Here is a 23673-nt window from a genome sequence, read left to right on the forward strand (position 1 = left end):
ATGAGGGACTAAGCTTCCTTAACTCCTGTTTGCTTCAGTAGATTTGAGGTGGCTCAGCACCACCCAGGAGGCACTCAGCATCTTTCAGGACAAGGCCCTTAAGTACCCCATGTCTGTTTTTCATCAGTAAATGCAGAGTATTAATGTCAAACCAGGGTAGTTGCCTGCAATCTATCTCAGTTTGGAACCACAGGATTGATAAATGATTCCAGTGATAGTAAGAAAAATCAACAACAATAATTAAGGGTTTGATCCAAAGCCTCCTGAAGCCACTGGTAAAACTCCCATTGACTTCAATGAGCTTTCAACCAGGCTGTAACATAATATATAGTTAAATGTTCAGTATTATTATAATATTACTTATTAGTTTTAAGTGCTGCCCATGTGCTTGGCACTTTGCAAAACACAAAAGAGACACAGTGGCTTAAAAACAAGGGAACCAATTCTGCGAAGCTTCTGCATATGAATCAGGCCACTGTAGTCTATGGAAAGTCCATATGGACTTGTGTGAACAAATGTAGATTTGGGCCTTAATAGATCATAGCTTAACGTTTAATATTACAGTGGTGTGGTCATGCCACTGTAGTTAAGCTTGCGTCATGACAACTGTTCAAAGACTGACCTTTCAAAGTCCTCTACAATTGACATGCTTTAGTTGGATGTCTTTGAAATTTGGTGCACCTCTGGAGGGTACCGGGTAGAGCTAGTGACCCAAATTTGGAGTCATTTGAGCTCAGGGTTGCAAAGATAAAAACCCTGAAAAAATAGCCATTTTTTAAAAAGTTTCTAGGTGGGTTTTTTTGGGGCAGAGCTAGAAATCAAACTATTGATATGGTGTGGGTCAAAATGGTCTCAATCTGTTTAATTTTACCCAAGGTAGTGTGAGTTTCCCACTAAATTTTTTGGGGACCCAAACTGAGAACGGAATTTAATAAAATGTACATTTTTACACTGCCCATGCACCAATAAAATATACTTTAAACTTGACATTTGTAAGTGCTCTACAATCCAAATGGGTAATCAGATCGCTTTGAAATTTGGTGCACTTCATGGGGGCGTAGGGTAGCATTAGTGACCCAAGTTTGGGGTTATATCACCGCGGGATTCCTGAGTTATAGCCAGGGCAAGGAAACTGGTTTCCTTCTGCTGCCTTGTATTGTTAAACTGAGGGGTAGTAATCACACACCTGTCTGAGATTGATGGCTGTGAGCTCACCCTTCAATGAACAGAACTCAAGAGAAGTTAATCACAAGCTCTCTCCTAAAACAAAAGGAGCTTTGGACTGAATGGTTGGAGGTTGCTGTGATTTGTGAGTCATGGGTGGCAGTTTGGGGGGTGCGGGTGAGGAATGTAATCAAAGTATTTGGGGGAGGGGGTAATAGACTTGTGAACACCTCCTGGGAGGGGAAGAGAAGTATTGCGGGGTGGAGGAGTGGGGTAATCAGGAGAGAGGGGTTTGGGGCTTCAGCAAGGGGAGGAGGGTTATCAGTAGGGGGATAGATGTGGATGGATGGTAGGGGAGGAGAAAGTTTGGGGGTGTGGAAGGCCCCCAGCTCTGCCAGTGCACCGAACTGCACCCCAACCTGCACTCCACAGCTCTGCCAGCATACCCCAACTCCCTGCACCCTATCCCCTGCACTCCACAGCTCTGCCAGCATACCCCAACTCCCTGCACCCCATCCCCTGCACTCCACAGCTCTGCCAGCATACCCCAACTCCCTGGACCCCATCCTCCTGTACTCCACAGCTCTGCCAGCATACCCCAACTCCCTGGACCCCATCCTCCTGTACTCCACAGCTCTGCCAGCATACCCCAACTCCCTGGGCCCCATCCTCCTGCTCTCCACAGCTCTGCCAGCATACCCCAACTCCCTGCACCCTATCCCCTGCACTCCACAGCTCTGCCAGCATACCCCAACTCCCTGGACCCCATCCTCCTGCACTCCACAGCTCTGCCAGCATACCCCAACTCCCTGGACCCCATCCTCCTGCACTCCACAGCTCTGCCAGCATACCCCAACTCCCTGCACTCCACAGCTCTGCCAGCATACCCCAACTCCCTGCACCCTATCCCCTGCACTCCACAGCTCTGCCAGCATACCCCAACTCCCTGCACGCCATCCTCCTGCACTCCACAGCACTGCCAGCATACCCCAACTCCCTGGACCCCATCCTTCTGTACTCCACAGCTCTCCAGTGTACCCCAATTCCCTGGACCTCATCCTCCTGCACTCCACAGCTCTCCAGTGTACCCCAACTCCCTAGACCCCATCCTCCTGCACTCCTCAGCTCTGCTCGTGCACCTCAACACGGTGTGAACACTATTAGTAAGTGTTGGAAGAAGATTTATTAGAAAATTGGCAGGTTCCTGGCTGATTGGAAAACATGTACTGTATGGCATGGAACCCATTCCAAGCTCCAATACCTCAGTGTTTCTCAGAGTTGGGTGTGCATGTGTGTTGGGGTGGACAGCTGGCTCAATATACAGCGGACCCTTGCTAGAACGTGGGATTTGGGATCCATACGCGGTTCTGCGTTAATGCAGGGACCGCATGAAGATGAATTCCAATTAAAGTAATTAAATTTGGGATCCACGGCCGCAACCACGTTATATGCAAATTTGCGCTATATAGACGCGTGTTCTAGCGGGGGTCCAGTGTACTAATTGCAATGCCTTGGTATCATTCAAATGTCAAAAAGGCAAGATCTGTGGCTATTTTGTGTGATGCCCTTTTCATTCGGTACCCATTTCATCCAATATTACTAATTCACAGCTGGTAAAGGGCATAATTATTATATACAAAAATATATGAATTTGCAGCTTTTTAAAAATAGATATGAGTATAACCACTCTTCATTCTACAGATATCCTGTTGGCATTGAATAATGCTTCCTATAGACAACATTTGTTATACATCATCATTCACTCATTTTTTACATTTACTGCAAATCTTTAGCATACGTTTTAGAAGTGGTTCTCAGACTGTGGGTTGGGACCCCAAAGTGGGTCACAACCCCTCAGGGCTAGCATTACATTATATTTGCTGGGGCCCAGGGCCAAAGCTGACGCCTGAGCCCCACCGCCCGAGGCCGAAGCCAAAGCCCGAGCCCCACCACCCAGGGCCAAAGACAAAGCCCGATGGCTTCACCCTTGGGTGGCGGGGCTCAGGTTATAGGCCCCTTGTCTGGAGCTGAGCTCTTGGGCTTTGCCCCCTCCCCCCCCCCACACACCCATGGTGGTGGGGCTTGGGCTTTGGCCCCCCCAGCCCAGGATGGCAGGGCTCAGGCATGCTCTGGCTTCATTCCCCTGTCCTGTGGTCTTGTAGTAATTTTCGTTGTCAGAAGGGGGTCACAGTGCAATGGAGTTTGAGAACCCCTGTGCTATAGGATCAATCTACTTATTTATTAAATATAGGGAGAGCACTTGTGATTACAGATCACACAAACAGTTTGAAGAAGTTTTTCATGTGGTACTTACCATTTTCAGTCACCAAAGTTTAACTTTTATTGTTCAGACATTTCAGTTCCACAATATTTTGCTTTTTCAGTTTCTGATTTAAAAACAGAGCCACTCACAAATATATGTGACATTAAGAAGAAAGTTCTGTAATGGAAGAGCGATCCCCGAAGTTACAGTTACTGCCAGAATTTTTATTTACTTGATTTTTCAAGAAGAAATTGAAATGTCAGGAAATTAAATGCCCAGTTTTTATACGATTGCTAAATTTAAACCACTCCTCCCCCCAAAGAACTTACCATTAGGGATACTCTTTAAGAACTTTTTACACTGGGAATATTCTTTGTTTTCTGTGAACAAAACTCCCAGGCCCCAGATTTGGGTCACAAACCAACATAGGTCAGGAAATTCAAAGTAAGACAAACATTCTGTTCTTACTCTGAAACCTGTCAGAGTAGCAGCCATGTTAGTCTGTATTCGCAAAAAGAAAAGGAGTACTTGTGGCACCTTAGAGACTAACAAATTTATTTGAGCATAAGCTTTCGTGAGCTACAGCTCACTTCATCCGAAAGCTTATGCTCAAATAAATTTGTTAGTCTCTAAGGTGCCACAAGTACTCCTTTTTCTTTTTGTTCTTACTCTGTTATTCTAAAAAGGAGCATAGCAGTAAGCGTGTGAGCTAGATTTTGTAAGGTATTAACATGGCTGCCATTATCATTGTATTTGAATGCCTGACAATCTTTAATGTATTTGCCCTCACAACACCAAGGTAGGAAAGTTTTACAGGGGGGAAACTGAAGCACAGAGACTTGCCCAAGGTCACACCGGAAGTCTGTGGCAGAGCAAGGGCTTGTAGCCAAGTCTCCCAAATCCTAGGTTAGTGCCCTAACCCACAGAACCTTCCCTCCCTATGCTGCATAGTGGCAAGTCATCTGCCTAATGAAATCCCGAAGCATATAGACACCCCCACTAGTTTGAACAGCAAAAGCTAGAACTTTAGGGCCTGATCCATAGCCCACTGAAGTCAAAGGAAACACGCCTGTTTACTTCAGCAGGCTTTGAATAAGGCCCTTTGTGCATCATTCACTAATACAACCTCTAGGCGTATGTGTACAGTTCATAGCAGTGTGAGCTAGGTAGTGCATTACCTTGCACAGTGGCAGGAGTATAGGACAAATACTGCCCTTTATGTGCTCTTGCAAGGCTTTCCAAGGGCTGACAGGAAAGATTTATGCCAGTTTTATGTGGGAGGACTCTATACTTATCTGTCTGATAAGCCAAAACACCCTGCCACTTACCAAATATATTTGCTTCAGATCTCCCCTCTGTATTTTTGAGGCCACCCCTATGCAAATCCTCTTTCTCATCAAGGTGTCAGGAAGAAACTCTCAAGGTATCTAGGACCTGGCAGTCTTGTTTTCCGCAGTCTCATGCTCAACCTCTGCTATATTTTTATAGATTAAAATTAAACATATCCATAGAAGTGTCCAAAATGTTCCTAATCCTGCACAGGTGCCTGGCACATGAGGCTAACGGGGCTTAGGCTGCCTGAATAAACTTGTGCTTCCAAAAGCTGGGCTAGTGTAACCAGAGCCAGAAAAGTGACAGGCAGATCTTTAGAAGCCTCATTCCTGTTGTTTTGCCTTCCCTGCTCCTGTCCCCAGCCTCACACCCTAGCGTAGTAGTGAGAGCAGACAGCTCAAGCAGCCGACCATTCACCACGACTCCTCTGATCTACTACCTCAAGCTGCAAAGCACCCAGTGACAGTGGCAATCTCTGACATGAAGGGTTCTCAGAGCCAAACAGAGCCAGCATTTATCCAACAAATGAGAAGTCAGTGCAGAGACTCAAATGCATTACGTTCTGTTCAAGTCAAGTTGAAAGTGGGTTGACAGCAACAGAGACTGAACTAATGTTTCTCCTCAGAAGTAATAAAGCCTGGGTGTAGGCAGTGGAAGATCATCTCCCAAAACTGTCTAACTTATGTGCCTCAACACCTATTTTGAGAGACCATTTCCAGAAGGTGGGAGGGTAGCCTGGCTTCTGCAACCATTTCATCCTTTGCCTCTCTGTCAACACTGACAAATTTGCCAAATGTGACAGTAGTTTTTCTGATGTGTCCACTAGAAATTGGACTGATACAGCAATCATATCACATAGGCCCTTCGACAGCCATTGGATAGCAGTGACTTGGAATCACTACTGACCTATGCAGGACTTGCAAAAATAAGACTAAAAGCTTTAAGTCTGGATCCCATTGCCAATCCCCCTAAACCTCCTAGTGCTTCTGATTTAATGTGACTTAATACCCTATATGTTATGGATCTCTGGTTTTTCTTGAGCTGTCAGATGCTCACAAATACGTAGCTATGCTCAGAAGTCCCCTGAAAAGCATATCCCTGAGCCTACAATTTTAAAATAAACCATTCAGCTAAATCAGCACTGAATGAATTCCTGTCCTCTTAACGGACAAGAAAAAAATGTACCAAGCAAGGAATTGAAGAATCCACAGGCATTTACTTATCTTCAAAGATTCCTCCTCCATACTGCACAACCAATACATTGACCTTAGCCTTATCAGGGTAGACTTGAAGCCAAGACTTCATGCCATTTATCCTTACTGGAGTAGCAATATTGAACCTGATCCAAACTCTGTTTGCGAAGTCTCCTTACCCACTTGACCCACCTTCTAGCAAGTTACATACCTTCAATTTGTTTGAAATTACAACTCCTATGTCACTTGCACTTATTAATGTTAAGCTGCCAATGTGTCTTCCAGATAACTTGGCCCAGAGATGTCCAATTATGGAAGGTAGTGCACGTATCTGAGGTGTTTCATCAGCTCTGGCCTTATAACTACTGTAACTGGCCCCACTGCAGGGGGTCACCCTGGGTATGTCTACACAGCAAAGAAAAACCTGCAGCTGGCCCATGCCCACTGACTCAGGCTTGCCGTGGGTTCTTCTTTGCTGTGTTGTAGACATACCCTCTGATTGCTGTGGAACAGCAGTCCCCTAGATGGCTGGTAGCATACTGGGCATACCACAGGCTCAGCGGCAAGTGCTGGAGGAGCTCCAAGCTCTAGGCCCTTCAGTCTCTAGCCCTTGGTGTGTTTCCATAAACACAGCATCTGACAAATAGCGAAGTATGCCAGCAATAAATCATGCAATTAATGATTGCTTTAAGTTACAAACCAAAGACAAACCAACAGTCCCTAACACAGCCCTTGAGAACAGTCCAGTCCAGGGGTAAGGAGGTGGGGCCCCTGCGTCTGGTGCCAAAGGTACTCACTCCAGGCCACTGCTCTCCTGCAGGCAGTCACACACTGGCCTGCATATCCCCCAGCTAGAGCCCAGTCCTCTTGTCCAGCACCTATACTCCTAGTCAGGCCTGTCCATATGCTCATCCTTCCCTCTCCATGCCCCAAGTCTGTAGGATACTTCTGGGTTTCTATCTGGTGCAACTGCCACTGGACCCTTTGCCAGCAAGAGGCTGCTTTTGAAACTGGCTCCCAGATCCCAACCTGTCTGGCTTTCTCTTTGCCACCAGCTCCCAGCCAGCTGCCTCCAGCTTGTTGCTCTTTATCTAACACAACCTCCAGGTCCCCTCTGGCCTCCTTTCTTGTGCTGGAGAGGTTATGGATCCCCCTATTGATTGGATGTTGCAGTGGGAAAGTAACGGTGCCCAGTAATGAGCCAGCAGGTTCAGACCGATCTCAGAAAGTAGTTGTCAATGAGAAGTCATCATCAAATGGGGATGTTCTAGTGGGGTTCTGCAGGGTTCTAGCCCCAATGTTGTTCAACATTTTCATCAGTGATCTGAAGGTAAATATAAAATCATTGATGATAACATTTGCAGATGAGACAAAGATTGGTGGAGTGGTACATAACATGAGGGCAAGGTAGCCATACAGAGGGCTCTGGGTTGCTTGATAAGCTGGGTCCATTAAAACAAACTGTATTTTAATATAGTCAAATGCAAGGTCATACCTCTAGCATAAAAGAATGCAACCCATACCTCCTGAATGGGGGGCTGTATTCTGAAAGCAGAGACTCTGAAAAGGATTGAGGAGTCATAGTAGACAAGCAACTCAACATGATTTGCCAACATGGTATGGCAAAGAAGGCTAATGGGATCTATGGATGTATAAACAGGGGAGTACTGAGTGGGAGTAGGGTGCTGATTTTACCTCTGTACACAGCATTAGTGAGGCTGATACTGGAATACTGTGTACAGTTCTGGTGTCCACATTTTACAGTGGGTGTTGAAAAATTAGAGAGGGTGCAGAAAACAGTAACAAAAATTATTGCAGGCTGGAAAAAATGCCTCACAGAGAGACATTAAAGAGCTTGAGAGGTGACTTTATTATGGTGTATAAGGTACCTTCATGGGAATAAAGTACTGGGTTATAAATGGCTGTTTAACCTAGCGGAGACAGGCAGAACAAGAACCAATGGCTGGAAGTTAAACCCAGACAACTTTAAAATAGAAATAAGGCACAAGCATAACAACAGTGAGGGTGATTCACCATTGGAGCAAACTACTAAGGGAAGTGGTGGATACACCATCTCTGATGTCTTCAAATCAAGACTGGATGCCTTTCCAGAAGAAGTGATTTAGTTAAACATAAGTTATTGAGCTCAATACAAAAGTAACTGGATGAAATTCTACAGTCTATACAGGATGTCAGACTAGATGATCTAATGATCCCTTCTGGCCTTAAAACCTAAGAATATATGAAGATGATTTGAGCCTCAATTGCATCCCAACTGAAAATGCAGAAAGGCTGATCCCAGCCCTAAAGGAATCTGGTGACAAAGACCAACCAATTCTAAATAATAGTTTTTCCTTTAACTGAGAAGTTAGAACAAATAAATCAATAACCACTTACAAGGCTTGGTTTAATGTTCTAAGCCTGCCACTGCAGAGGCAGCTACCAGCACCTTCTGCAGAGAGGATGCTGCTGGAAGAGAAACAGCTGTTGTAGACAAGAGGCTGTCAAATACTGAGGACCAGGACTATACTGCAAATTTTTGCTGGCTGGCTAGGTTAGTAGGGGGGTGTGAAGAGGTGTGATCTGTGCCCAGCACAGCTGTGCCAGCAAAAGCCCTTACTGTAGAGATGGTTAAACTGGGAAAGGTGCATTTTTACTAACATAGTTTGTTTCTCCAGAGCGGGGATAGGTGGGTTGCAGTTGGCACCAGCAAAGTCTTCCCAGTGTAGAACTGGCCTCATGAGGGCTGAGCACTTTCAGGTCTCTTCATCTCCCTTCAGAGCCTGAGGGCTTTTGTATATGGCGAGTTAATGTGGAGCAAGCCAGGGTGTGATTCTGTAGCACACTGGTTGGCGATACACTAACTTACCTTGTAGATCCTGCTACTAGGCACTAAAAGTTTTGTAGTGCATTTTGACGTAGTGCATTTGAAACAAGAGTATGTCAAAGTGCACTAGGGAACGTTTAGCACACGGTAGTAGGGTCCACACAGAGAGTAAGTGTATGGCAAGCTGGTGTGCTGAATAAGTCACATCCCGGCTTGCTGCACATTAACTCACTGTATAGCTACGCCCTTAGTTCTATTAATTTTCACTAAAACCTAGAGGTAAAATTTTGAAAAGCACGTAAGTAACTTAGGGCACATCTACACTTAAAACGCCGCATTGGTGCAGCTGTGGCACTGTAGTGCTTTAACGAAGACGCTTTAAGCCTATGGAAAAGAGCTCTCCCATTGGCTTAGTTAATCTACCTACCCAAGAGGTGGTAGCTATCGCGACAGGAGAAGCTCTCCCACTGACATGGTGCTGTCTCTGGTGGGGCGGAGAGGGAGGTTGGTATAACTGCGTCACTCAGGGTGTGGATTTTTCACACCCTTAAGCGGTGTTGTTATACTGATAAAGGTCTGTAGTGTAAACCACATCTTAGGAGCCTAAGTCCTATTTTCAAAAAAGGACATAGGCATTTAACAATCTAAATCTCATTGACTTTCAGTGAGACCTTAGCACCAAAGTCACTTTTGAAAATGGGACTTAGGCTCCTCAGTCAGTGAAGCACTTTTGAAAATTCTACTCCACATCTTCTCTGTCTCATTTTTGTGCATTACCCACTTGAATCATGCTTCCTTTCCTAGCAAGGATTGGCCGCTACGAGGAAGGAAAACTAGGAATGAGCCCAAATTAAAACACTGAATCCGGACATTCCCAAATTTTTCAGGCAAAGCAAAAATACCAGTGTTTGCTAACTGGAAAAGGACTAGCACAGGAGCAAGAAATACTATTTTCAAGCTTCCAAAATAACAGAGTTAAAAATTATTAAAACCTACATGAGACAGAACTAGACAGTGTCTCATTAATTAAGTATTAAGAGTACCTTAGCCTGCTGGCAAAAATATGTAGGAGAGTCAAAAGACATTTTGCTGTTTTCCAGGGCAGTGGATTGTGCCTTGCCTCAGCTGTTCTGACAACAGAACCTGTGACTGGCGAGAAATAATATGGCAGCCACACAACTGTCAGTATTCTGTTCTGACTAAGCCAGAGCTCCAGCAATGTGTAGAAGGCAGAAAGGTATGCAACCAATTTATCTCTTTCACCTGCTGTATCTGTAACAGAAGATAAGTCATCCATGTCTTTTCACACTGAACTTTATTGGCCTGAGGTTCTTTACAAATGTGAAGAAATATGCATTGTGATTGGTGTATAAGAAAAATTGCTTTTCATTACATCGCTAGAGGAATATTAGAAGGGATTCAAATCACAATGACAAAGAATGATTATGTAGAATTGAACCCCTTATAATGTATATTTTTATGCTGCCATTTGACACAGACCTTCAGTTGATATTAATGAAATTTCAAGACATAACAGATACATGGCTATGAAATACCTGTAGTGCATTTGGCTGTAGTAAGCATGTAAGCCTTACAAGTGAAAAATAATTTGCATTGGTGTTAGAGGCTGACATATACTTTGCATGCAAGCTTTGTTTCTTCTGCTGTATACCTAATGCATGCCATTGCTTGTGCATACTAATCTTACAAAGTCTTCTTGCACATTCTTTTCTTATAGTGAAACTTCTAAGGTGATTGCTTGGAAACACAGTGTCTTCTTAATAGGCATGGTATGACTGTATAACATTTGAGAGAGATCTCTGAGCTGAGATTCAGGTACAATTACTGGGAATACAAGTGTCCAGAAAGTAAGTAATGGTTATAAAGATTTTTGACAATATATTTCCTAGGTTAAAAAAAAAGTCTTTTGGATTAAACCAGAGACTGTCTCTATTCAGAAAAAATTATAATTACTCTTTTGTAGTTTTCTTCCTTCCTTTCTTCTTAACTGGCCACTTCTCAGCCAGCACAAGGTCCTTCATTGCAGTCTGGCTTCTTTCTCCCTTTGGTTTTTTCCCTGAGACGGGGGCTCTTCTGGATTGTGCAAATCCAGGTGTGGGACAGATTCTGCTGTCAGTTATACCCGCATAAATTGGAGTGGCTCCACTAAAGCCATTTCATTTCTGGGCCAGGTGCTATGGAGAATACTTTCCCTAATTTATGGTGCATCTAGCTCCAAATGTCCCCTTTCCTAAAAGAGAAGAGGGCCTGGGACACTGTAAACAGTTCCCAACAGAATAACAGTCTGATATTATCTTAGAGCAATCACTGCTGAATGATCTAGGACAGGCTCAGGGCCCTCGCAGCTGGAGCAATGTCATGGCAATACAGGGACAGTTTGCCAGGGACTGAAATTTTTTTAAAGTTAAAATACGCTTTTTATGCAAGTGTGAATGTACACTTTGCCACACTGTTGCTGAGTCCTTAGCCTCTGGGCTCAATTCCAATCTGAGTTACACTGGTGTAAATCCAGATTAACTTCATTTCCATGGGGAAAAGAGGAATTCACTGCTTCAGGCAGTGGAGCAGTACTGGAGTCAGTCCACAGAGCCTTCAAAGCTCTAGCATTCCCTTTCATGGAGGGCATGGATCAGAGACAGTGCATCGAATTCTCCAGCTCACCCCCAGTTTAGTGCCTGTTGCTGCACTGGGAGCCTCCATAAAATTAGACTCCATATCAGGCTGTGGGTAGTGGATGCCTTCCGTGGCTTCTCCAAATCCTTCTCCCATAGGAGCAGCAGAATTGTGCCAGAGAGTGGGAGTTGGATTTGCCCCTTATGTACAACACAGTCATCTTTGGAGTAGTTGTGGTCACAGATGAAGAATTTGATGGCCTCAGCCTAATCCTTAAGGTATTTGGCAATTTGTTCACATCAATAACCCACCACAAGTTTGCCAGCGAATCAAAGGCTGTAGATAACAAGGGAGCAGCATGTCCCAATGAAGGTGCATTCCCAGAACTGAGCTGGGAAGTGTACAGAGTGCCTAGTCACCCAGTGCGTGACTGACCACTGCAACACTCCCTCCCTCTCACCAGCACCAAAATCAGTCCCAACGTTTGTTAAGGGGTCCATTAAAATAGAAGAAGTATGCATGCTTGAAGTTCATGAGCCTGATTCTAATCTCAGCTCTGGTGGTGTAAATCTTAAGTAATTCCATTGAAGTCAGTGATTTACACCAGTGTCAGATCAGAATCAGGCCCCACATAAACTACAGTGACTCTCTATTAATGATACAGACAGTACAAAACAGGGGGAGTGCAACCGGGTGGCTCACCCCTTAATGGCTGAAGGTTAGCCCCCGCCCTGATTACAGAATGAGCCCCTTTGAAAGGAATCCGGTGATTCCAGTATAAAAGCAGCAAGAAGCTGCAGCGGGGATGTCCAGGAAATGGTGGCTGTCTCTGTAGAGTGTGTACAAAGAACGAAGACTCCTGCAGAGCCCTGAGTCAGCAGGTAGGAAGGTACCAGTGGGGAGGGCCTGTAAAGAAGGACAGTCTCCAGGCAGGAAGCAGAAAGACAGACCCTGACAGAGGACAGTCTGTGCCCAGCTGAAACTGGAATGAGGGCTGGGAGAGTTTGTAGGGTTGCCAACTCTCCAGGATTGTCCTGGAGTCTCCAGGAGTTAAAGATTAATCTTTAATTAAAGATTATGTCATGTGATGAAATCTCCAGGAATTCCTCCAACCAAAGCTGGCAACCATAGGAGTTTGTAGTTCTCTTTTGAAAGACTTTGTGTTATTTTGGATTCTCAAGAGAGAGACACTGAACTGGGGTTGGAGCCTGGAGGGCCAATGGACCCGAGCACTGAATAAACTGGACCCCAGGGGGAAATGTATAAGTTCCTTATAATATACTGTGTGGAGTTTAAGTCCTGAAGAAGGAGCAAACAGAGGGAGGGCAGTACTGAAGTACCCCTGGCGCCAAGGGGGTGCTCTGGGTGCAGTTGACCCTATTACAATAAGCAATTAGAAAACTCTGTAAAGCTAAAAGATTTGTCAAATAACCTTCCACGGGGCAGCAGAAATCTGTTGACTGGATGCTCCTGTCTCAGCACAGACATTTGTTTGAGACAGTTCTTTTAATGGGTCTGTTCTTTGTTAAAATCTAATTTCTGTGGCATTTTAGTTTTTGGTATATTTCTCCTGTACACCTTAATTTCTCTTTCCCTCTGGTATTATTTTTATCTTAACATTGCTGTGAAGCATTTTGGGATAATTGAGCATAAGTAACTAAATCAGATAAGGGCAGATCCTGGCTCATGTGAGTAGATGCTCTGCAGTAGGAGGGAATTGTTCCCATGTGAGTTGGCTGAGTGGGAACGGCCCTAAAGTTGTATTACATTGGACTGTAATCAGGGACTGATCACATTTAGGTCCCTTTGCACCACTCTGACAGTGTAAAGGGGCCTTGGTGTAAATGAGAATTGGGTCCTAAAAACTGTGTTGTTAATTAGGTGTTCTTCAAAAAGGACTTTATTAAAGGTTCTGCATATTTTAATGCACTTATACTTTAACAGTTTTGTTCCTTTTGAAAGGTGTTTAAGTGGACTGTATCAGTGCTGTGCATATTTTTTGTGAATGAACATGTTTATATCACATGACATCATGATAACCATCATTTAAATATTTACATCTCCCAATTCCTAGTAATTACTCAAACTGTTATGTACGTTAGTGACCTCCACAAGTGCTTAAAGCTAAATTCCACCCATACTAATGATATGTTCGTTTCTATAATACAATAAGCAAAATATTTCAAAACTGAAATGTATAGGGAGATTAAAAGAAGAACAAAGGAGCAATATACGTATACTGTACCATACATAAAAAATGATGGGTCTAAATTAGTTGTTGCCACTCAAAAAATAGATCTAGGAGTCATTGTGGATAATTCTCTGAAAACGTCCACTCAATGTGCAGTGGCAGTCAAAAAAGTGAACAGAATGTTGGGCATCATTAAGAAAGGGATAATATAAATAAAACAGAAAATATCATATTGCTTCTGTATAAATCCATGGTACGCCCACATCTTGAATACTGCATGCAGATGTGGTCGCCCCATCTCAAAAAAGATATATTGGAATTGGAAAAGGTTCAGAAAAGGGCAACGAAAATGATTAGGGGTATGGAACGGCCGCCATATGAGGAGTATTAGTAAGATTGGGACTTTTCAGCTTGGAAAAGAGACAATTAAGGGGGGATATGATAGAGGTCTATAAAATCATGACTGGTGTGGAGAAAGTAAATAAGGAAGTGTTATTTACTTCTCCTCATAACACAAGAACTAGGGGTCACCAAATGAAATTAATAGGCAGCAGATTTAAAACAAACAAAAGGAAGTATTTTTTTTACACAATGCACAGTCAACCTGTGGAACTCTTTGCTGTGAAGGCCAAGACTATATCAGGGTTCAAAAAAGAACTAGGTAAGTTCATGGAGGATAGGTCCATCAATGGCTATTAGCCAGGATGGGCAGGGATGGTGTCCCTAGCCTCTGTTTGCCAGAAGCTGGGATTGAGCAATAGGGAATGGATCACTTGATGGTTACCTGTTTTGTTCATTCCCTCTGGGGCACCTGGCATTGGCCACTGTTGGAAGACAGGATACTGGGCTAGATGGACCATTGGTCTGACCCAGTATGGCTGTTCTTATGTTCTAAAAATGCCCAAAATAAGTCGAGGGTTGGGCGGTGGGAGAGGTTGGTGTAGAGTGCTGCGCAGTTTCTATTGCCATTTGTTGAAGATAAATGAAGACTCTGCATAATTCAGTCATGGCTCCCCCACTCAAAAGTAATATGTTCATCTGATCTATCTACCAATCTATTCTAGAATTTTGTATGAGCTCCCTCACCACAGTAAATTATAATACCGAGCTGTTCTATAGCAATTTTCATCTCTAGAGCTCAAAGCGCTTTACAACGTATCATTATCCACATTTTACAGATGGGCAAACTGAGTCACAGAGAGGAAGTGACTTGCCCAAAGTCATCCAGCAGGCCAGTGGCAGTGTCAGGGACAAATCCCAGGTCTCTTGAGATCTAGCCCAATGTTCCACCCACCCAGTCACATTGCCACCATAGTATCCGAGCTCTGATCTCAAGTATATCTCATACATAAAACCTTTATATATAAACAGCAAAAATGTTGTTTTTTTCATTTTGCAACTTCTCTCTCTATATGTCTGTATATACGCGTGTGTGTGTGTGTGTGTGTGTGTGTGACTAGCGTGGTTACCTTAGCTGGAACAATGGCCTCAACTGAATTATCTTTGGAAGTCTCCCATTAAAGTACTAACTTGGCCTGACCCAACTTGACTTTTGAACAGCGTTAATCTTGTCATAAGGCACAAAATAAACAGGCTTGGACATGGTTAGCATTTGAATAGGAAAAGCCAGTTTAGGCAGGAAGTGATGTTCATGTTGAAAGCTTTCCTCTGAGTCAGTACTGAACTAAAGTGCCTCAGTATGGTGTTGCTGGATACGGTTCTCCTGAAGGTGATTGCTTACAGCTGAGATGTAATACTGAGGACCTGAACATCTATGGTTGTGTTAAATCCCTACAGCACTAAAAAGTAAAGAAATAAATAAAAAAGTAGTTAATTCCAATGTCCCATGTCAAATTCCAGTGAAAATACTTTAAAAATAAATTCTTTACCTTCTATCCTGAATTGTCGTGTAATGTGTCTGTGCACTGGTAACAGTTGCTTTGCTTAAGGGACCGGCACTTCAAAGACAGATTAAATGAAATAGGTTGCATGAAGTTTGTAAATAACTTTGGCCTCTTTTTGGATGAAAGTCAGCATATCTAAGAACATCAGATATACATTGTAAGATCATTATTGTGGCTTCTTCACGTTTCATAGGGAAACAATAGAACGCAGTTTTAAAATACAATAGAATGCATTTTAACTTTTCTTTTATTCACATTTCTAAAATACAATTCTGTTGTATTGTGTCCATCCATGCTCTACTGTATTGTGTGCATCCCATAACTTTGCTATAAATAAGACATAGAGAAGAAATGGGTTTTAGTTTTTTCTTACTTCAACATATTTCTTGTCTTAAAATCTGTGCTTATTTCAGAGGTAATTTATAAAATATATTCAGTTCTTTATAACAGAAATCTAATTCACCCTGGCTATGTTTTCCAAGTTTCTTTGCTTTGTCATTTAACTACTTTTTAACTTCATGTGTGAGTTAGTTCCGTTTCATGTGAACTTCAGACCACCTATGGTGAAAGAATAAGACACAAATTGGTTGTGACATGAAACAGGATATAAATTCCCCAAAACAGTTTATGAGGGGACTTATTTTACTTTATGGTGTGTTAGCAGCACTAATCCATCACACGTTTGCATTTCAAACACAACAAACAGGAAAGTGATCTAAAATATTGAAACTGAAGGAGATTTCTGCAGGGAGAGATTCTCATTCAGCCAGCTTCTAGTATCTGTAGTCTCTTTGCCTTTGAACTCCTGGTTAAGGCAAATTGACTGCAGGCTACATTACACTGTAGATTCTAGTCACTGGGGGAATTACGTATGCCTAACCTAATTATATCAAAGAAATGTGCAATCAAAATAGAGGATAAATTTGTATTACATCTGTGTGACATAACCCCATATAACTGTGTCATTAATGAGCGTTCTCTGTAATATTTATGAGACTTATTAAAGCATAACACTAATTATTGTACAAGGTAACTTTTAAAAAGATGTCATGGGAAAGAGATTCTAAGAGCTAACTAGCCATTCAATTAGCAATGCCCAGAAATCTGACCTAAATAACCAGGAAAAAAGGTTATATTTTGTTTATCATTCAAAAATACTGTTCTGAGTTTAGCCCTGTAATTAAATACCTGTGGGCCACGTGTAATTAAGAACAGGAAATATGAAAAGGCAATATTTGTTGAAGTACTTGAAATTCAGCTGTTAAAACAGGGACTCTAGTTTATGTTTTCTGAATAATGTCTTAGGGTTAAGTGGTCTTTTGGACTTAAAGGTGTTTAAATTTCATAAATGTGGTTAATTTATAATGATTGGTTTGGCTAAAAAGTGGAATTCCACTATTCTTACACAATTTATTGAAGTCTGTTTGGTCATAATGAGAATTTTTCACACTAAACCTTTGCAACGGAAGACACTGAAACACATCTGTCTCTGCAGAAACGTTGCACTATATGAAGTAAAAATGTGATCCTGTGGTCCTCATGCAGATAAAATTCTCATTTATTTGAAGACTGCAAGGCACAATAGTAAAGAAACCAAGATACAGCACATTATAAACACAATCATTCATTTGTGAATGTTACACAACTAAGTATACGATCTTATATACAGCCCCTCTCCATTATATGCTATAGGCCAGATGCAGAACTGGGGTAAACTGGTGCAACTCAACTGGAGTAAAAGGTGCTATGGCTACTGCACACTTGATTACATTCAGGGCTTAAATTCATCTGGAGCTGTCTGGAGCCCAGCTCCAGTAAATATATTCACAGCTCTGGGGGGCCACGAGCCGGTTTCAGGGGGTCCACAGGGCCCTGCAGTTGAAACCTGGTGCACCTCCCACGGGCTGAAGAACTGAGCCCCAGCACACCTCCCGCAGGGCTGAAGCCCCCAGCCCTGGTGCACCTCCCGCAGGGCTGAAGCCCCCAGCCCTGGTGCACCTCCCGCAGGGCTGAAGCCCTGGCCCCTGGCGCTCCCTCCCCCCCCCACCGTGAGGCTAAAGCCCTGAGACCCCTGCCTCACAGCTGAAGCCCAGAGCCCCGCCACCTCACAAGGCAGAAGCCCCTAGCTGCACCACCCCACCCCTCCTGCAGGGCAGAAGCTTTAATAAAAATCATTATGTGACAATTTGTTTTTGTGAATGCTGTGCAATTTATTTTTGTGGTAATTATGGGAAATTAAAATATTTTTGTACCGTATATGGAGAGCAGCAGCAGCCCTTTGTAGGCTGGCAGACGACAGATATGGTCGGCTGACGCAGAATGTAAGCAAGCCCGTCTTTCTGACGTAATCAACAAGGGTGAAGGTCACTAGGTAATCACACCTGATTTATGTGTATGGTAAACTTCTGTATACAGTACTCGATTCCACAGCATGAGTCCAAAAAATAAAATCACTGTTTTTTCAGAAGAAAGAGGAAACTGATTCAGAGGCCCGTGGGGAAGTTAGTGGCACTGTTGTTCGTCAGGATGAAGAAGCAGTACAGAGCATCCCTGATGAGCAAGAAGAACATGACGACGAACCGGAAAGTGGCAGGAGTGACCTACCGCTGTGTTAGTCAGGCAGCCAAAAAAAGGATTTTTGTGAAAAAAACCTGTGACTACATGTTAGAAGAGGTAAGCTCGGTTGCAGCATCTGTGTAAAAGTACAGTCTCTCAGAGTTATGAGCAGAGGTTAAAGTTTGAGCTAATTCTGATGTTTAAAGCTGTGGGGACAGCAAATTAAAACAAATAAAATCTCTGTGGAAAAAGATTTATGAGCTCAGAGTCACAGAAAATATTCAGAGTGAGGCAGAGAAAGATATATTGACAGCATGTCAAGTGCCAGGGCAGTCGCAGCATACTGAAGCTACCTGGGGAGTATTCCGTGCTGCGTGCAAAATCGTCCCAACTACGATTTTGAAACAGAAATTGATCTGTGGAAGTTAAACGGACTAAATATGAGGCGAATTCTGCACTCAAACATCATCTGCACTAGCATACAGCAGCACATTTGTGGAGGAAATGAAGAAAAAAATATTTAAACATTTAATATCTCATAAGTTCAGAATCACAGCGATGGTTGATGAGTTAACTACTTTGAGCCAGGCTTCCACTCTTATCACCTACATACGATTTGCAATGGAGGAGATGGAAGCGCATACGAACAGGTTTGTTGACCTAATCGAGCTTCCTGTCACTGATGCCTCAACCATTGCTGGAATCTTGCTGCAAACGTTGGATGCAGTGGGATTCACGGAGGCTTACTTAAAGGAACACTTGGAGGCTCTTGTTTGTGCTGGAGCCACAGTCACGCTAGGTCAGAAAAGTGGAATGGCTTCTACAGCTGCGTTTTCCAAAAGTAATTGTCTGGCACTCCTCCGCCCACTGACTGGAACTCTCTGTTCATGAGCTCGTGTAGGATGTTCATGGAGTCAACCACTTTAAAGTATTTATGGACAAACATGCCTCCCCTAAAAGCGCAAGGGAACTTCAAGAATGTGCGGCATCTTTGCATGTAAAAATCTTGAAAATTGGGTGCGTTCTGGGAACATGATAGGTTGCATCAAGTAGCTGTGCAGTGAAAGTGTTCTGGAAGAATTACCGTGCTCTCTTTCTTCACTTCCAGCAGTCAGTGGAAGCACAAGGTAAAGAAAAAGACATGTTCTGTGGACTCCAGAAACACCTGACATCTACATCATTTGTATTTAATTTGGGCATACTTTCTGATGCTCTACAAAAGTTAGCAGAACTGTTACTTGAGCCTCAGTCCAGGGAAATTAATATCCAAAGTGCACAAGACAAAATTCTGAGGCAGATTCGTGTTTTTGAGCAGAGAGTGCAAGAACCAGGGGAGCAAGAGAGGCTTGCGTGAGAAGCCGAAGCTGGGATGGAATTCAGGGAATCGTGCTGAACACAAACACAAGAGGCATCATGTCAATCAACTGATCCCAATTCTACAGAAGTTTGGCAAACCAGCTGCAGCATAAGCTCATAGACAAAACGGATGAGCAGCTTGCTGCTGATGTCAAAGTTCTATATCCTAGGAACTGACCGCAGGATGCCACCATACTCCATGGAGAATGTGAAGTCAAGGCTCACTGCCATAGGTTGCAATTGGATGAGAGAGCGGTAGTGTATGGGTTCAGAGAATACAAGGACAGTCACCAGAAGGCAATGCCAGCTCCTGTAAAATCTCTTGTAAAGTGCTTCAGTACCATACTGACATAGGCGCTGACTCCGTGGGTGCTCCAGCCAAGTTCCCCCACTCCCCCCCCCAGCACCTCCCACCCGCGGCCCCGCTGATTAACTCCTCCCTCTCCCAGTGCCTCCTGGCCACTGCAATCACCTGTTCTGCAGCATGCAGGAGGTGCTGGGAAGGTGGCTGGAGGAGCAGGGATGGGGTGGTCTCGGGGGAGGGAGCAGAAAGAGGCAGGGAAGAAGTGGGGCAGGGCAGAGTGGGGCAGGAAGAGGCGGGGCGGGGTGGGGCTTAGGGAAATGGGTGGAGTGGGGGGAGGGCCGGGGTGGAGTGTGGGCAGGAAGAGGTGGGGCAGGGTGGGGGTTTGGAGGAAGGGTTGGAGTGGGGGTGGGCCCTGGGGCAGAGGGGAAGAGTCAAGCAGCCCCCCGGGGAAAGAGGAAGTCGGCACCTATGCATACTGATAACATCAGTTGAATGTGAACGGGGTTTCTTGCACATGAACATAATCATGACACCTTTCCAATCATCTGTGAAAGTGCAGACCATATCAGTGCTACTTTTCATTAGCTTGGCAGGACAGTCTCGTGCAATGTTCAGTGCTGAGCTGTGTGTGAGATCCTGAATCAGGAAAGGAAGACATGCCACAACTGATCTGAGGAGCAAGGTCAGGGAACAAAAAAGTATGAAAACAACATGATACAGCTGTGGAACCTCGTCAAGTAGCTTTTTGTTTGTCTAGGAGGCGGAGAAGTGGGGAGATGTGGGGAGCTCTGGGAAATACTTTCTGAGAATTTAAGCCCTGATTAAGTTGATTTACGGAATGCTGGTTAATAGAAACTCCTGGTTAACTGAGGCTCATGAATGTTTCCCAGAGCCATATTCCACTCTTCACTGGCCTCCTGGTCCCCGAAGCCTTCAGTGAAAAGAAAGCCAACTTACCAAAGAGTGGCTGCTTTGAAGGTTGTGCTCCGAGGGTCCCATGCTCAGAACACAGTGAAGACTGACCAGCTTTGCAGAATGGGGATTTCAAAAGGTTGTGCTAGGTGGAGCCTGGATCTTTAAAACCTGTAGTGCATGTTGGCCTTCGTTTCATTGTGTTCTAAGCTCGGGGGGCCACCAGACTACTAGCATCATCTACAGAGGGCAGCCAGCAGGTGTTAAAAGTCTCTGCCCCAGGGTTGGTGGCCATGGAAGATTTCACATTCTGCTTAAGCAAATGCTCTGATATTTTCCAAAAGATTTCAGTTCCACTGTGAAATGATTAGCTGGAATAAGAACAGCAAAACAAGGACAAAGGACTTCAGAAAGGCAGATTTCAACTGGTTCAGAGAAGTAGTAAGCAAGGTCCTATGGAAAGACCAATTAGGAAGAAAAGGAATTGAAGGGGTCTGGCAGTTCTTAAAAAATGTAACACTAGAGGTTCAACATCAAGCTATTCCAACATAGAGAAAGATAAGAAGAGTCACGAGGCCAATGTGGCTCCACAAAAAGCTTTTTAGCTATCTAAAAAACAAAAGGAATACATACAGGAAATAGAAAAGGAGTACTTGTGGCACCTTAGAGACGAACCAATTTATTTGAGCATAAGCTTTCGTGAGCTACAGCTCACTTCATCGGATGAATAAATGCTCAAATAAATTGGTTCATCTCTAAGGTGCCACAAGTACTCCTTTTCTATTTCCTGTATGTATTCCTTTTGTTTTTTAGATAGCTAAAAAGCTTTTTGTGGAGCCACATTGGCCTCGTGACTCTTCTTATCTTTCTCTATGTTGGAATAGTCCTCCTTTTCTTTTTGCGAATACAGACTAACACGGCTGCTACTCTGATACAGGAAGTAGAAGGAGGGGCATGTCACCAAGGAAGTATACATGGGAATAGCGTGAGCATGTAGGGGCAAAATCAGGAAAGCCAGGGCAAAGAATGAGTTACACCTAGCAAGAAATGCATGAGATGATAGGAAGGGGTTTTTCAAATACGTCAGACAAAAAAAAAAAAAAGATCAAGGATAGTGTGGGTCTGCTGCTCAATGGAGAAGGTGGGCTGGTAATGAAAGATGATAGGAAGGCTCAATGCCTGCTTTGCTTCAGTCGTCTCTAAAAAAAAAAAAAAAATAACATGACGGGATGACTAGCAAAGTTACCATAAACAATAGGGGAGGGGATGCAGATTGGGATAAGTAAAGAAGACATCAGAGATCTTCTGAACAATTGGAATGAATTCAAATCAGCGGGGCTGGATACTGTTCACCCCAGGGTACTGACTGAACTAGCTGAAGAAATCTCAGAGCCAATGGCAATAATCATTACAAACTCATGGATGATACGAGGGGTCCTGGAAGACTGGAGAAGGGTTAATATAGTGCCTAACTTAAAAAGGAGGAGCAGGGAAACTATGGATCAGCCAGCCTGACTTCTATACCTGAGAAGCTACTAGAGCAATGTAAAAAACATTCAGTTTGCTAATACCTGGAGGATGAAGGAGTGATCGCTAGCAGCCAGCATGGATTTCCTTCTTTGACAGTGTAACTGATTTGGTGAATTGGGGGAATGTAGTGGGTGGATTGGGGGAATACCTGGTCTTCAGCAAGGCTTTTGACACAGTCCTACATGACAGTCTGATAAGTACACAGGAGAAATGCGAGCTCGACAGAACTACCATTAAGTGAATACATAATTCATGAAACAACCAAACAAAGAGTAACTATTAATGGAATGATGTCAGGTTGGGGGAGGCCTCAAGTGGGGTTCCACAAGGATCTGTTCTGGCTCCAGTGTTGTTTATATCTTTATTAATGACCAGGATGTCAGTATAGAGAGCACACTGGTCAAGTTTGCAGATGACACAAAGCTGGGGTGTTGCCAATACTTTGGAGGATAGAGCTAAAATTCAGAAGGTTCTTGACAATTTGGAGAACTGGGCTATAGACAACAAAATGAAACTCAACAAAGACCAATGTCAGGTGCTACACTTAGGGAAGGAAAACCATATGCACAAATATAGAATGGGGGGAAACTGGCTTGGCAGCAGCACTGCTAGAAGTATCTGGGAGTTGTGGTGGATCACAACCTCAACAGGAGTCAGCAATATGATGCTGTTGCAAAAACAAATGCAATTTTAAGTTGCATTAACAGAGGTATAGTATGCAAGTCATGGGAGATGATAGTACCGTTCTACTTGGCGCTGGTTAGGCCTCAGCTGGAGTACTGTGTCCAATTTTGGTCACCATTGTATAGGAAGGATGTAGAGAAACTGGAAAGGATCCAGAGGCAAGCGACAAAGATGATCAAAGGGATAGAACGCAAGCCATACGTGCAAAAGCTGAAGGAATGGGGTATGTTTAGTTTGGAAAAGAGGAGATTAAGGGGGAACATGATAACAGTCTTCAGATACTTGAAAGACTGACATAAAAAAAAGATGGAGAAAAGTTGTTCTCTTTTGCCACGGAGAGCAGGACAAGAGGCATTGGGTTCAAGTACAACATTGGAGATTTAGATTAAATTTCAGGAAAAACTTCCTAACTGTAAGAACAGTAGGACATGGAACAGATGCTTTGGGAGGTTGTGGAAGCTTCTTCACTGGACGTTTTCAAAAGGAGGCTGTCTTGGATGGTTTAGACCCAACAAATTCTGCATCTTGCTAGGGGTTAGACTAGAATACCCTTGCTGTCCCTTCTAACTCTATAATTCTATGAATAAAATGGAATCACAAAGGGAAATGGTAAAATCCTGGTATGGATCAGACTATACAAAAGCAACAACCTGCTGGCATGATAATCTGAACTCACTGAGTGTGTTTCAGGATAGTCTCTACTTCCAATTCAGGCTTTCCCCAGCCCCACAGAGCTGCTGTGGCTGGTTTACCTCCTTCCCACTTACCCTCATAGGGGATCCCTTTCTGAATGATTAGTCTATGTTCACAACCTATATTAGGG

At 43.6% G+C, this 23673-nt stretch overlaps 1 protein-coding gene across 1 annotated transcript in view; it reads left to right on the top strand.

Moving 5' to 3' along the window:
* Positions 1-23673, top strand: part of CPED1 (cadherin like and PC-esterase domain containing 1) — a 217806-nt gene that overhangs the window by 175687 nt on the left and 18446 nt on the right. Inside the window, exon 19 of the mRNA XM_074942311.1 lies at positions 9880-10016. Within this exon, the coding sequence (XP_074798412.1) occupies positions 9880-10016 (137 nt within the window). The remainder of the gene's footprint in view (positions 1-9879; positions 10017-23673) is intronic.

This window comes from Natator depressus, chromosome 1, assembly GCF_965152275.1.
Source record: "Natator depressus isolate rNatDep1 chromosome 1, rNatDep2.hap1, whole genome shotgun sequence".
NCBI classification, from domain to species: Eukaryota; Metazoa; Chordata; order Testudines; family Cheloniidae; genus Natator; species Natator depressus.